At 40.4% G+C, this 14779-nt stretch overlaps 1 protein-coding gene across 4 annotated transcripts in view; it reads right to left on the reverse strand.

The window, feature by feature from the left end:
* The window catches only part of cbfa2t3 (CBFA2/RUNX1 partner transcriptional co-repressor 3), a 42474-nt gene extending 28678 nt beyond the window's left edge, over positions 1 to 13796 (reverse strand). For 3 of the 4 annotated variants that reach the window (XM_041980596.1, XM_041980604.1, XM_041980587.1), the window contains exon 1: positions 12867 to 13796. In XM_041980596.1, coding sequence (XP_041836530.1) covers positions 12867 to 13071 — 205 coding nt within the window. In that variant the 5' untranslated portion in view covers positions 13072 to 13796. Of the gene's footprint in view, positions 1 to 3425; positions 4578 to 12866 lie in introns of those variants that run through there. The other variant, XM_041980614.1, reaches the window with a different exon arrangement.
* Between the last annotated feature and the right edge of the window lie 983 nt (positions 13797 to 14779).

Raw genomic sequence — 14779 nt, forward strand, 5'->3', positions numbered from 1 at the left:
GAAGTGTGTTTTTCTTGCTTGTAGCCTACAGCAATTTATGTGTTGTGACATTTGTTTGCAGCCATTCATGTTGTGACATTTGTTTGCAGCCATTCACGACTGAGCGCTTATGCAAGCTGGAAATCTGCCTCCTTTAAAAAAATGCATGCTCAAGAGAGTAATATGTCAGTGATGCATATATGTTGATGAATTTAGGTAAGAGGAAAAGTCTATTCAACAAATTTATCACATAAATGCTCCAAGTAATTCAAGCATTTCCCCTCATCTAGACTTGAAATCTGAAGAAAAAGCACCTGATTATTCCACTGACTAAAGAAATGCTGAGTGTGTGCACTGTGTTTTACAATTTGTGTAAATATGTTAAAGAGAACAAGTAAAAGAGTTATATTTCTAACACACAACTGGTGGTTTTTCATGGCCTCCACCCTCTGCTCAGCTCCCACGCTGTGGCGTCAGCAGACCGACCATCCAGCGAGTGTGTTTCTCATTCCATCAGATGTTGGGAAGCTGCTTGTTTCTCGACTCTGCTCTCTGACATTCTCCATCTCCCCAGAGAGGCTGGGCAGCCTTGTCACAGTAATATCAAACACATGTGGAGCAGACCAGGGTAAAAAAAGTCCAACACACACACACACATCAGACAAAATAAGAAGCAGCAGACACCTACAACCACACAGATTTTCTCAGGTTAACTCCACATAGCACACATCATTCACCAGGATAGTCACACCAGGAGTTGCTGCCATGTAAAAACAAAGCACACAAATTCATTAGTACTGCAAACGACTGCTAGAGGATTTATTTCCCTGGAAGTAGAAATAACAAAGAAAAACCAACATAGTTATTCTTTATATTTCTCCGCTATATCTTTTGTTTTAAAGATCAGAGAACATCCCCACCACCACAGCTTGTTCCACAAATAAGAAGAAAATTTAAAGTTTATCTTCATAAACAACAACTGTGCTGTACTTACACCTGAAGCATATTTAAAAACCTCTGGTCTGGGTAAATCTGTATTCTTTTTATTAATAACAGTATTAATTACCTGTAAAGATTATGTAAACAAAAAGCTGTAATTAGTGAGGAAGTGATTCACACATAAGGACACTAAAAGAAAGAGACTACACATGAGCTGTGCAAATTTGTCTCAATATGTCTGTATATTTGGGTAAGGAGTTCTCAGCTCATATATGTTAGAAACAGTAAGAGAAAGATGGCCTAATAAGAAACACTCCCCCCTCCCCCACCCCACTACCAATCAACACTCAACACACACAGAGATGGCAGCCAGCAAGGGGGTGCGTATTTTATTCATTTTATTATCAAAGGGCAAAGGCACCCCCCTCATTCCCCAGTCAACATATGTGTTTAACATATGAAGAGTGGCTGTGAGTAAATCTCTTCTAATGAGCCCAAAAAAATCAAACGTGACACCAGATATATCTGTTTGTTGACTTTCAAAGACAAAGACACGTAAACACAAGCGCAAACAGGCCTGATCCGCTGGCTTGTGTCCGCTACTTAACTGGCCTTGTTTGTGATGGCCCAGGTGTCTGTGTTGTGCTGACCACCTGACCGGCTTGCTGTGTGCTCGCAGCTCCTGCCCACCCAAGGCCATCTGCTCTGCTCATTAATTAGGAGACAGCCAGTTTCACCTGCACTGCCCGCATTTAGATCACAATAATTACCACACACAAAGCACGCTCAACAAGCCCACGCAATCACACAGCAAACACGTTGAGCTGTGTCCAGATCCTGCAGCATCATGAAGAGGAGCTTTTCGCTTTTGCTTGATATAACACAGATACTGTTGGAGGGAAATAATCAAAAGTGCTCAACTTTTAGCTATCTTGATTTCCTCCAGAGCAGTGCAAAAAAAATGCTGTTACAACAGTTGTGATGCAACTGAGATAGTTGCAATAAGGCAATATATAATTGTCATTAGACAGCAGACACTCTCCACTGGTTTAGGGCTTTGCTAGATGCTGTGTCCTCAGAAGAAAACATGTTCTACTGCCCAAGCCAAGCCTTGTGGTATGTTTCCTGTATATAAAAAGAGAAGACATCCAAACCAAGCACCTGTGGTGGATGGGAAATGAATAAACACTCAAGCTGGGGTCATAATGAATGGCCTGCCTTTTAAAAGAGCTACTTAGTGATGAAGTGGGGACATCTGCCTTCACAGGCAGAAGGCCCTGCGGATCAGTTGGAAGGAGAGAGGAAGAGATGCTTGCTTGGTGGTGATGTTGGAATATATCGTGTGGTGAGGCAGGGTGTCTGCACTGCGGTTTCACCTCTGAAACCTCCCATCCATTGTTCAAGACTATTATCAACTGTTAAATTATTCAGATGATATTTTACCAGGGCCAATTATACAGGGCTGTGTCCTGCAGAGAAAATGGAAAAGTGTTTTACTGTTGCACTCACAAGCAGAGGAGTTTGATGCTGAGGCTGTTCAAGTAGTGTGGTGGAAACATTTGGTTGTTTTCTTCTTGGAGTTGTTATTAATCTTCCATTATATTTAAGTTATATATTTTGTTTATTTCTTTTGGTTATCACACATTTCCTTTTATAAACTTCCTCTAACTTTGTCCTTCATGCTGTCATCATACTAATACACACCCTGCGCTCACAAGGAAGAACTGAGCTTTCCGTTTCTCAGTTCTTTTCACACAAAAGCAGACACTGATAAAGCACTATCAAACAAAAAGGTGGAGAAGCTATTTGAGGCACCATGCAGTTCAACTCAAGTTAAATGACTACATTCATCCCTTCACACCCATCACCTTCATCCGGGTGTAGATGGACACTAAAATCACAGAGAACAGATTTGATGTCATCACTTTGTCTCAGTATCCTTTGATGTGGAGAACAATCTGCTGGGGCAAACAACTCATCACCCCTCTTTTGTTTCCCACTTTTAGCTCCTTTAATGGGCTTCCGATACTTCAGTTGCTAAAATGTACAAATGAAAAAAGGTGTGCATTCTAAAATATTTCAAATGCGGTTTTTTTGTGCATTCATGTCTTATTAGAGGCAGAGAAATCTTATCTTTATATCAGTTGGGCAACTAAATAATGATAAATCTGCAATTTGACATTTAGAGATGGTTTAGTTTAACTAAACATTCCAAATCACCTGAAGACAGGACAATATATAACACCATGATAATAAATTAGGTTTTAAAACAGAAACCATTTGAAAGGAAAAAATGATGTTTTTATGCAGTAACCTATAAATAATGTAACATAAAAAAGTGACAAAATGTTAAAACATTTTCCCAATCCAGGATTATTAAACATGTAAAACTCTTCTAAATTTCTAAGTTCTTGTTAGTCCCGGGTGAAATTAAAAACAACTAATTAAAATAAAATAAATAAAGGTGTATATGTGTTTGTGAGTGGTGGTAGGGGGGTGGTACTTACTTGGTGAAGGTCGAGGTCAATCTGAGGTAAAGGTAGCGGTGATAATCCACACCAAATAGTTTCTAAACCTCTTTTTATATCGTCTCAATCCTCATCGTTTGATTATAAAAACAAGTAAACAAAAATAACATAAAATGATTAAAGCATTAGATCTGTTATTCCTTTTTTTCTGTCTTTGATTTATCGAGAAAAAAACAAAAATAGCAGAGTTTTGACGCACATAAAATAACTTTCCTTTGGGTGTTGAATCAGGGTCCAGGTTTAATAAATTAGGCTGTGAGGTATTTATCTTCTCAGTTTTGTCGGAAAATAGAGCAAACAAAACCAAAGTCAGGGCTCTTCGATCCTTACGCAAACAGATGTCTTTGGTTTTGCAGTCTTGGGTTTATGTTTTAAAGCAAGCGGATTCTTGTGTTATATTCAGAACTTATCCCAGTCATGTAAATCCGCTCTTCTGCACATTTTAACCATCCCAGGTGAAAGAGACAATACGGTGCAATGTCAGTTGCAAAAAAGAAAAAGAAAAAGGAAAGAAACGAAAAAAGGCGTCCTTTCTGTTATCGTTTTAGAAGAAAACCAAACTATTGATTGGTTAGGCTCCTTAATGCTACTGTAAGTCCTCAAATCCTCGCCACGTAAAACCAAACAGTTAGGATGCGGATCCTCCGGGCTGTGGCGTGCGTCTGTATCCTTCCGGTGGTAACTTTAAAACCGTCTTCTTTTAAGTTCGCAGTTAAGCCGCAGTCCGTGGTGTCAGGAGGAAGTTCTCTTACATCCGAAAATATTAACCTTCTTCCTTGTTTCTTCACAGCCTGTGGTGAGGCTGCTCCACCTTCACGTTTCTAGGTTCTGTACTCGTCCTCCTCCGACGCGCCGATCCTCCGCAGAGCTGTGCTCAGATGGCTGTTCTATTAAAATTCACTTCTCCAAAAGAAACAAAAGAAAAACATCACACTAAGTGAAGCCTCTCTGCAGCCTTCTCTAGCCGTCAATTCACAATTTGAGGGATTTTCGGACTTGTTTTGTCCTCGGTAATGACTGGAGCTGGCGAGCCCACTGTGCGCAGTAACCGCGGCGCTCTCCTCCTCCTCCTCTGTGTCCTCTCTGTAGCCTTCTGTCTGCGTTTAAACACCATCTGGAGCTCCTAACCTCTCTCTCTCTCTCTCTCTCTCTCTCTCTCTCTCTCTCTCTCTCGGGTACCATCAGAAGCAAGAGCAGCCAGCTTTTGTACAGGAATCCTTTCTGAAAAAGATTCAGAGCCAACCCCATATTTATGAAAATCTATCAAATTAGGCTGGGTATTCTACAATATATCATAAAACCTTAGCAGCACAACTAGTCGAGGAACTTTATATTTCAATAAAAAACTTATTTGTGGGTAACACACACGCACACACACGCGCGCGCGCGCGCACGCACACACAAATCCCCAGTATAATTCAGGCTAATATATGGCGTAGGCCTACATGTTATACATAAAACAAACTGCACCCGACTGTTTCAGGTGAAAATAAACAGCTTCAATCAAAGAGCAACGTGAGCTGAAGGGAACTCGGTTGTTTTACTGTCTGCCTGTAGGGGCCGCTGTTTCCTCACACGAGGACGAGCACGATAACAGGGACTGCAACACTGCACACTTATTTGCTTTATTTAACATTTTAACAACGTCTTTCTAAGAGCTGAGGGAGTGCAAAAGAACATGTTTGTTAGCATGTGAACACACACCAGTAAATAACGTATATCCTGTAAAATCTTTTAAGTGTTCAATTGCTCTAAACAGTGAGGATGTCTGATGTGAAGAAGGACAGATGGAAGACGTGTCTTGTGTAGTAAATATTACTCCTATCAACGCTAATAATAGGCCTTTGTTTTGTGCATACACATGCTCCTGATTTGCTTGTTTTAACTGCATGGGCAAGATTAATATTCACATTTTATTGTTTCTTGTTTTATTAACTGCTACATTTTAATCTTTTAAGATGAACATCTTATGAGGGACAGATTTCACTGCAAACTCAAATAACAAAAACTAAATCAGTTTTGATTATTTTGTCAAGTTTTCTGCTTAATGAATAAGAAAAAGCCAAAATGGAGTGTAAAATGTTTCCAGAGGTGAGAGAATCTCTCCAAATTGCTGACTTTTCTGGGACTTTTAAAGTAACTAAAGTTGTTTAGAGAAAAATGACAGTAAATATTTACTCATTAGATACAGTGGTGGACTTTTTCTTAAAAGTATATTCTAACATTTTTTTGTATATAGATAGATAGATAGATAGATAGATAGATAGATAGATAGATAGATAGATAGATAGATAGATAGATAGATAGATAGATAGATAGATAGATAGATAGATAGAATAGAATTTTTGCTGTTTCATTTGCTGTAATATTCATAACATTATAATGCAGCGAAAAAGAAAAACAAATAAATTATCCGGGCAAACAGAAATCACAAAAAGAGACAGCGAAAAGGGCAGGTACAGTACATCTGCTGCCTCTATAGTGAGAATCCTCCACCTGTCCACACTGGTCTGTTAGTCCCTTTGCCCAACCCACCTGTCCTCTCTCTCACACACACACACACCCACTCAGACACACACACAGAGCCATGTAGGGGGACAGAAGACAAAGCTGACACCCTCCTGACCCCACCTGTCTCTACAAAACAAACAGAACCAGCGTGTAAAGTACACACAGACAGCTGCTGAGCCCCGAGACCAGTCACACCAGCCTTTCCAACAGTGAACACAAACGCTGCCTTCATATTGAGGCGCAAGGTGTTGGAAAAAATTCTCCAGCATTGATTAAATAATTTTGAAAACATGTAATGCAAGGGGAAGCCCCAGTGCTCTTTTACTGGAGCCTAACAATTTAATGCTAATCAGTAGTTAGAAATGACTGCAGGTAATCTAAGGTCCAGATGTTCTTGCTCAATTTATAATATCTGATTTAGTATAAAGCTAGTGTTGTTAATGTGACAAAACACACACAGCGATGGGAATATGCAACCAGTATCCTTGTAAACTGATGCAAGAGGCTATGTAGCAGGGCCATACCTTAACTAAGCAGTTAAATATAATTGGAAATTCTACTGTGCCCTACAAAATGTGTTGTCCACTTAAAACATTCTTCAGGAACATGTGTAGTGTTAGTTATCATTATGTCACCTATGGTGCTGGGTGCCGTAAGAAAGCCTAAAAAACATGTTTTGTTGACTTTATATGGCAAAATCCTGGAAGTGCCCAGCTCTCAACCCATGTATTGCTCTGTATAGGCGTGTCTCCTTCGTATCTAAATGTAGGTTCCTCATTATGCAGAATACTGAACATGGTCAACACATGTGTGTCTGCATGGCCTTGACTAATGGAAAGGCTGGCAATGACGGTTGCATCCAAAGAAGGGATTCCTGTCAAGGTGACAGCTCCAAGATTGACAGGATGCTATTCTCTGAGGGAAGGGAGCCGGTCAACCTGTCAGCCTCCCTGTTTGACAGCCTCTCACTCCTCTTAATTTGGCCTTTTGTCAAGTGGTCACCAGGTTAGCTTTGACGCTCCATGTGGCCAGGATGATAAACTGCACAATGAAACACACACACACACGCACACGCACACACACACACACACACACACACACACACACACACACACACACACACACACACACACACACACACACACACACACAAGGTAGGAACTCTCCTTGATGAACTCTCTGTACCATAATACTGTGACTGGAAGTCCCTTTGATGGCATTAATGACAAAGACAGCTTTGTCTCACCTTCCTTTCACTATTCTATCTCTGTCACCTCACAAACACCCCTTCCCTGCTTTGGACTCTATTATGCTGACAGTATCTCCTGGATGGTTGAGCACACATTGAGATACAATAACTGAATTTGCTCATTGTGCGGCTATGTAAATGACTATTTCTCCCTCTTTCTGTGTATATGCGACTCAGAGTAAAAGCCATAGAGAAAAAGAGAAGTTTGCAGCATTTCCTCCACTCACACATTGTAAATCCTTTCCTATAGTGGCAGTCACAGGGTAGTGTGTTGAAAGGAGATAAGGCCCTGAGCCGACTGAAAGGAACGCCAGACCCATTGTGTCCCTGCGCTCTTCTCTCCTCTACTATCCTTTCCTCACTCGTGGAGATTCAAGACATCACACTCTTATGAAGCTATTAATAATGTAACCGTTTAAAAGTAAATCTTACACCACCAAGTAAAAAGAAAAAAACAAACAAAAACAAACAAAAAACAAACAAAAAACAAACAAAAAAACAAAACAAAAAAAAAAAACCACACAAACAAAACTTTAAAAACACAAACCTCTTTTGTATTGATTGTGACACTTTTGGTCAAAACTTTGTCTGTGTTGAGACATTTCCCTCTGTGTCACATGCACCCTGTAGTGCTAATGTTAAGAGTTTTGTAATTTAAGCTGTGTTCATAGATAGTGTGCTTAAGAGGATGTTGATTTCTCACTTTCTTTGTTAACATCTCTTATATGTACATGTCCTTGAGCTGCTCTCTTATATCATTAAAGAGGGTGAGACAGAAAGAGAGTTTCTCTGCGATATGGTGTAGTGTAACGGATCATTGACCCACCCACTCAAGCACACATGCTGGAATGCTGCTTTTACAAATTGCAACCTTTGGACCCCCTGACATTTTGTTTGAAATTGAGCATTAAAGTGTCAGCTGTTTGAATCATTCAGACATGATGGGAATTCAAAATTCATGCTCTTGGACATAATAATGTCTTCTGAGAAACTCTGCTTCAAGTATTACCACATAGACATATTGCATTATGTTAGATATTCCAGCATGTCCAGCATGGCTGTAAAATTCTCCGTTCTATGTATTTTTCAAATATTGAAACATTGCAACGTGTGAATTGTGTAATTTTCTTAAATATTTCATGTACTTAAGGGTTTTAATGTCTCAGCCAAAAGAAACATTGCCTCATAGCCCATCTGTTATTTACTGAAAACTGAGCATCTGCAGTTATTGAGGACAAATGGATGCAATATTTTACCTTTATCCTTTTGTTATATGTATACATCCGTAGTCCTACTGAATATGTACTTTGTTAAAAAAAATGGTTGTGCGGGAAGATTTCAGGATCATGTTACACATTGGCACAAACTTTATCATGAGAAGAGGTGGATCAGAATTGAAGTGCAGGAATCTGTATGTTGGCCAGACAAGGTGACTGTGAACAAGCCCTGACCACAAGGTGATATCTGAACAACACAAGCAGTAACTGACAGAGAAGGAAGCAGTACCAGATTACATCAAGTGTTAACTCAAGAACAGGATATGCAGCCTGAGCACAGACAGAAACTGAAAAATCATGCATACACATACTATATATATATATATATATATATATATATATATATATATATATATATATATATATGTATATATATATATATATATATATATACACACACACACACACACACACACACATATATATTTACACACATTCATTCATTGTCTGTACTGCTTACTCCTTTATGGGTTGCAGATAAGCTGGAGCCTATTCCAGCATTTAGCAGGTGAGAGGCAGGGTACTACTTGGACAGGTCACCAGTCCATCACAGGGCCAACACAAAAAGAGACAAACAACTATTCACACACACACACACACTCACTCCTAGGGAGAATTTAGAGAGACCAATTAACCTAATATGCATGTCTTTGGACGGTGGGAGGAAGCCTGAAACCCCGAAGAGAACCTACACATACATGGGGAGAACATACAAACTCCACACAGAAAGGCCACCGCGCCCCAGGGTCGAACCTTCCCCCAGCCGAGGCTCAAACCAGCGACCTTGCTGTGAGCTCTCCAAATCAGTAAAAAAAAATCTTAAATTGCACTCTGAATTAAACTGGAAGCCAGTGCAGTTCCATCAAGACTGGAGTCACATGAGAGAACTTGGAGGATTTTGTCAGAAGGCTGGCAGCAGCATTTTGAACAACTTGCAACTTTTCCAGTGATGTTTTACTAAGACAGGTGCTTAGTCCAATACAATGGACTATAGATCTGTATGCAGAAGTGGCTCCAATAGATACCCGGAGAAACATCAGACATCTCTGTTCAGATGAGTTCAGTCCTAGGAGCAGCTAAGATACTAAATAGGACCCTCAAATCCCCATGCCTCTGGTAGAGGATCCGAGCTCGAGATGAACAGCCACCCACCCCACACAGGGGAGATGAGGGGTGGGTAAGGGAAGAGTTTTTAATATATATGACACAAGAGACAGCATGTGTGTGTGTGTGTGTGTGTGTGTGTGTGGGCACGATGTGTGCGTGGTATGTGTATGTGTGTGCATGTGTGTGCAGACAGTTGGTGGTGCTTGCAGTGAAGATAGTGAGTAGAGGAGGTTGAGGCACTGTATCAAGTTGTGAACATCTGTTCCTCATAGAAACCACAAAGCTGGTGCTGAGGAAATAAAGAGGATAACAGCTCCCTCTCTCTCTGTCTGTCTCTCTCTCTCCCACACGCACACACACACATACATACATGCACACACACATCTCATCACTACCTTGTCTTTCCAAACACAGACATAACCCTCACCTTTCTGTATTCCATATATAGTCAGTATTAAATCCCAACTAGCATCATCAACAACATTATTCTTTTCCTTATTTTGATTACCTTTCAGATTTTTTTTTTTTGCACTTGTCTGGGTCACTGATCAAACTAATAAGCCACGGACCAGTAAAAAAGTGGTTGGCAGTATTTTGTTACAACAACAGCCTCATATTGTGCTGTTACTCTGTTATAATAAAGTCACTCATTGAAGTATCAGCTGAGAGTGATGAGGCAAAACTGCAAGACAAAAAGACTAAAAGATAAAATCATGCCTAGATGTATGGATCTGTTGTAAAAGCACAAAACCCACAGCACACTCAGCTAATCCAGCCCAAAGATAATATTTATGAGAACTGGACTTACTTTTGGGTTCTTGAAGTAGTTTCATTACTTTACTTACTTAGTGATTTGCTGGGGGTGGCAGGTATTTCACCTCTTCAGGGCTCATTATCACCACAAGAGTAATGGAACTCATTGACTCACATGTGTGTCATTGACCCACTAGGTCACATTTGGGTGATTAGGGTCATTTAGATATCATTCTGGTCATTTGCTCATTGTAGAAACACGTCAGATGAAGAAGTCATATGAATCAATGTTCAAATGGTTTTAAAACTGCCTTGGGGTGTGAATAAAGAAGGGATGCAGAGAATATTTCAGTGATAGTTGGTACCACTGGCAATACTGTCCTTGAGGTGAAGGTGAGCTGTATAGTCTTGTCCAGAGGATCATGCTGTGTGTGGGTTAGTTAGCCTCCCCAGTACAAAGACCTGGACTCTCCTTGCCACTTTGGATTGTATGTACATCATCTTGGATTTGAGTGATTTATCCTCAGGGCAAACCAAGTTTTGGCCTGTTGCTGGGCCCAAAATGTTACAACAACAATATTGTTGCATACCTTGGTTGGGAATAGTGTATGTTTTTGTCTTTCTGACGAACTTGACAAATGATAATTTTACAAATTGTAATGAATTTTCTCTTGGTGACAAGTAAAATGTTTCAAATTAATGGTAGCAAATTTAGCTACCAAAATTAGTAGCTTTTCTACAAGTCCATTTTGCATGAGTAATTGGGCTTGATTATGCATCACTCTGTTATCAACACAGGGAGAAGTTAAGCCCATATACTGCGGGGCCTGGTTTTATGGGAAAAAATGTAAAGAATATCCTATCCATATCTATAAAGGATTAGGACTGCCACCAAATTGTGAAGTCTATGATACAGCAGACATGAGCCAAGGCTTTGTTAGGGATTCTCTGCACCTTTACCATCAAAGTCCTTTGATTTAGTACTTGCTACTTTTCTTCCTCTCTGCATCGCCTTACTGGCTCTATCTGGGCCTGCTGTGAGGGTGTACTAGTGCTGGGTGGCAGTTCCTTATTGTAGAGTGTCTATGTGTGTGTGTGTGTGTTTATTTGAGAGAGAGAGAAAAAGAGTGAGAGAGCGAGAGAGTCTGTATGCTGTGTGCAAATGATAAGACCCAGGGAGAAGAGCCAGCATGCCGACATATTCTTGCTACCACAGTTATCGCCTGTCGCAGCTGTGCCTGAGCTCTGCGACATCTGCTCCCTCACAGGAAGCCTATGCTGTGGCTCACAACACCTCATACAAATACGCAAACACACATGTGCATATATGCACGAACTTTGCTGCTCATCCATGGAGTGTGAGCATACCGCTGGACTGTATACCCACACACATATACATACAGACATGTGACAAACAACTTGAGACAAAGGGACGTCTTCACAGTTGTAAATTGGACATTTTGATTTCCTTAGTGAATGCATGCGTGTGTGTGATGAATTGGTTTGAGCACCAACACCAGAGTTCTACTGGGTTTTTATCACAGAATTACAGGGGGTATGCTTATGACTAAGCCTAATTATAGAAGCCTTATCACTACAACGTTCACAAAGCTCATTACTGCCAAGAGACGGTACGCACTGCAGGTAATTCACTACGTTGGGTATTAGTCCTCACACCGGCTTACCGTTTCTACATATTTAGAGTCCATAAAATTAGTCTTTTAAAGTCTGATTGTTAATGCATCTCTCTCTTAAAACCTTTACTGATTTAACTCAGTTTTTCATTCTCACCTGAAGATACTGCTTTAGTGTTTTCAGTTCTTTATGAATCACTTACATTTCTTCTTTAACCTTAATTTTCCTTCTTTTCCTGGGAATTCAACTGTCTACAGAAAGCACACCTTAAAGTTTTATTGTCATGCACTGCGATGCACCCACATTGACCGTATTAAGTCATTGAAGCTGAACAGTGAAACCCCAGAGTCTACTGTTCCCTGTAGCTGTCTGGGGAAGCCCAGAGGAAGACCCCCACCCGATTTTCTAAAAACCCTCTTTCCCTTTCCTTTTCAGTGCCACAGGACCAATGTGCTGCACTGGTCTCCTTAGCAAAAATGACAACTTTATTTGTACTTGACAGCCCATATGAAGACATGATGATAAGAGCATGCTGTTGAAATGAACTTGGAGGTGAGTCCAGCCCTGATGTTGTGATTTAATGGTAGCTCTACCCTAAAGCTTGTGTTACACATAACCATGCTAGGCAAGAAATGTTATTTAGATGGGACATTCTAACCTTAAATCCTTTGCTTCAATTGTGAAATAACAGGTCTACTAGCAAGATGAAGAAACCTTACACTGACCTTATAACATGCGGTACAAAGTCAACACAAAGTGATTACCTGTCAATCACACACACTTAATGAGCAGACCTGACAGCTCCGGGACCTTCCATCATTCACCACCGATAACACACTGCCAAAGGATTTCATAAAACAGGTCCTGTAAGATGACAAGCTTTCCTACCTTCGCTGCATCTGTAATAGCTGCTGGCTGCCAGGTTGTAATCAAGACTTCTAGGCTGGTGTCTGTGGGCAGTGTGCTTCTCCCTCAGCTCTCGGTGGCTGATCAGTGTGACCGTGGGGACACGTGGAACAAATGAGGGATAAGAAGATGAAACGGTTCTAAGGCTGTTGCTTCCTTGGTGCTCCAAGTGGACCTCAGCAGACATGTTTGGATTTTCCAGATTTTCTAAAATGTCAAAGGTTTGGAGGCTTGCAAACGTTGAACCCACAAGTCCAAATGGGTCAACAGCAAAGCGATAGTCTGCCTAACATTAATATTAGCTCTAAATATTTAGGTTTCCTTGCTTGTGTTCACTATCAACAACTTTGATAAGCGTCTTCCTTGTTTTCCTTAAGATTTTGTCTCCTATTTTTACCTTTGAGCCCCTAATAGACAAATATATGACCTGATAAAATGCCTTGCAAGGAAAAGTTCCCAGCTGTACTTAGAGCTCCAATTAAAAAAATAAAAAGAAACAAGTACAGGTATTTCCTGTATATTCACGTCCTTCCTGAAGACTCTTATATTGGTTGTATTTTTCCTGAAATTTCCTGGTAGCTTATTTTGTATGTTTGTTTGTCCATCGTCTGGAAAAAAACTTTGGATTGATAAATTGTATAACAGCTGTACATTACTGTGATAGCCATGAGCAGTCTTTGTCCTAATCCTTTTTAGTAGGCCGCTTTAGGTGGACTTCTTGCATGTAAATCTTCTTTTCTTTCTTCATTTCTGTTGACCAGGTTCTCTGGATCTGTATCCTCTCCTTTCCAGCAAAGTATGCGTGCTGTAATCGAGAGCGGGTGTTGGTGGGTGAGTGTCAGTTGCAGGTCAGCTTGTCTCGTGGCTCTGACTGAGGGGTTGTGCTCTCATCTGAACCCTCCTCCTGACTGCTTGCTGCTGCAGCTCAAAAGAGAAGTGTGCGCCTGAATGCTACAGTTTGTGTGTTTTGTTTTCTGTGTTGCAGGTCTGCAGCCCCTAGGGAGGCCAGGCGGCAATGTTGCTTGCGGTGATAGCAGCAGACAACAGCAGGCAGCAGGACCCGGGCCTCCATGTGGGCTTCCTTTGTCAGGAACCAGCTGTGTCGGCCAGCAGCCACTTCTTCCCCTCCTGCATCCTCTGTTTAAAGGTGCCTCTCTTTTGCTTCTATGCACCTTGCCTGGTGGCTAAAATGAAGAATTCTGTCCTTTTTTTTGTTTTTTACCACTCAGTTGTCTCATCCTTTGGATTTGAGGGTGTGCAGCTTGTCTTTTCTTTTAACCCTACTTAATCTTTTTTTCCTTTTTTACAACAGTTCACAGTAAAGTGCAATAGAATGTTCACTGACTAAAATATAATGTCACAGTTAATTTGGTTAAATTAATAAAAATGATCACTTTTGCTAAACTGGTCAGAGAAGTTGAAAGCAGCAACACCTTTTTATTTATTTATTTATTTATTGCTGTAAAATTTTGTTTTCACAAAACACGACTTGTTTCTTGACCTGGTGTAATTTATAGATTTCATTGTATTTGATGGATTCAAGCAAAAAAGACAACTAAGTAAGTACTTGTTATTTATATGGGACTTTTCAAAAGCAGATGTCACAAAGTGCTTTATAATATGAAAAAAAACACACACAAACATACATACATTATATATATGTATATATATATATATATATATATATATATATATGGCTGCTCAAAGCGCTCTTACACTTCATATCATGTTCACTGATCCAGACAGCACTTCTGTTATATATTAAGTGCTTTGCTCTATCACACACATTCATTCCTTGATAGACACATCGTTTTGCCCATGGACACTGTGAAGGCTCCCCCCAACTACATGCCAATCCAACCATCGACTTTCAGGTTGGCAGGCGACTGCCCTTC

Source organism: Melanotaenia boesemani, chromosome 1, assembly GCF_017639745.1.
Source record: "Melanotaenia boesemani isolate fMelBoe1 chromosome 1, fMelBoe1.pri, whole genome shotgun sequence".
Taxonomy (NCBI): Eukaryota; Metazoa; Chordata; class Actinopteri; order Atheriniformes; family Melanotaeniidae; genus Melanotaenia; species Melanotaenia boesemani.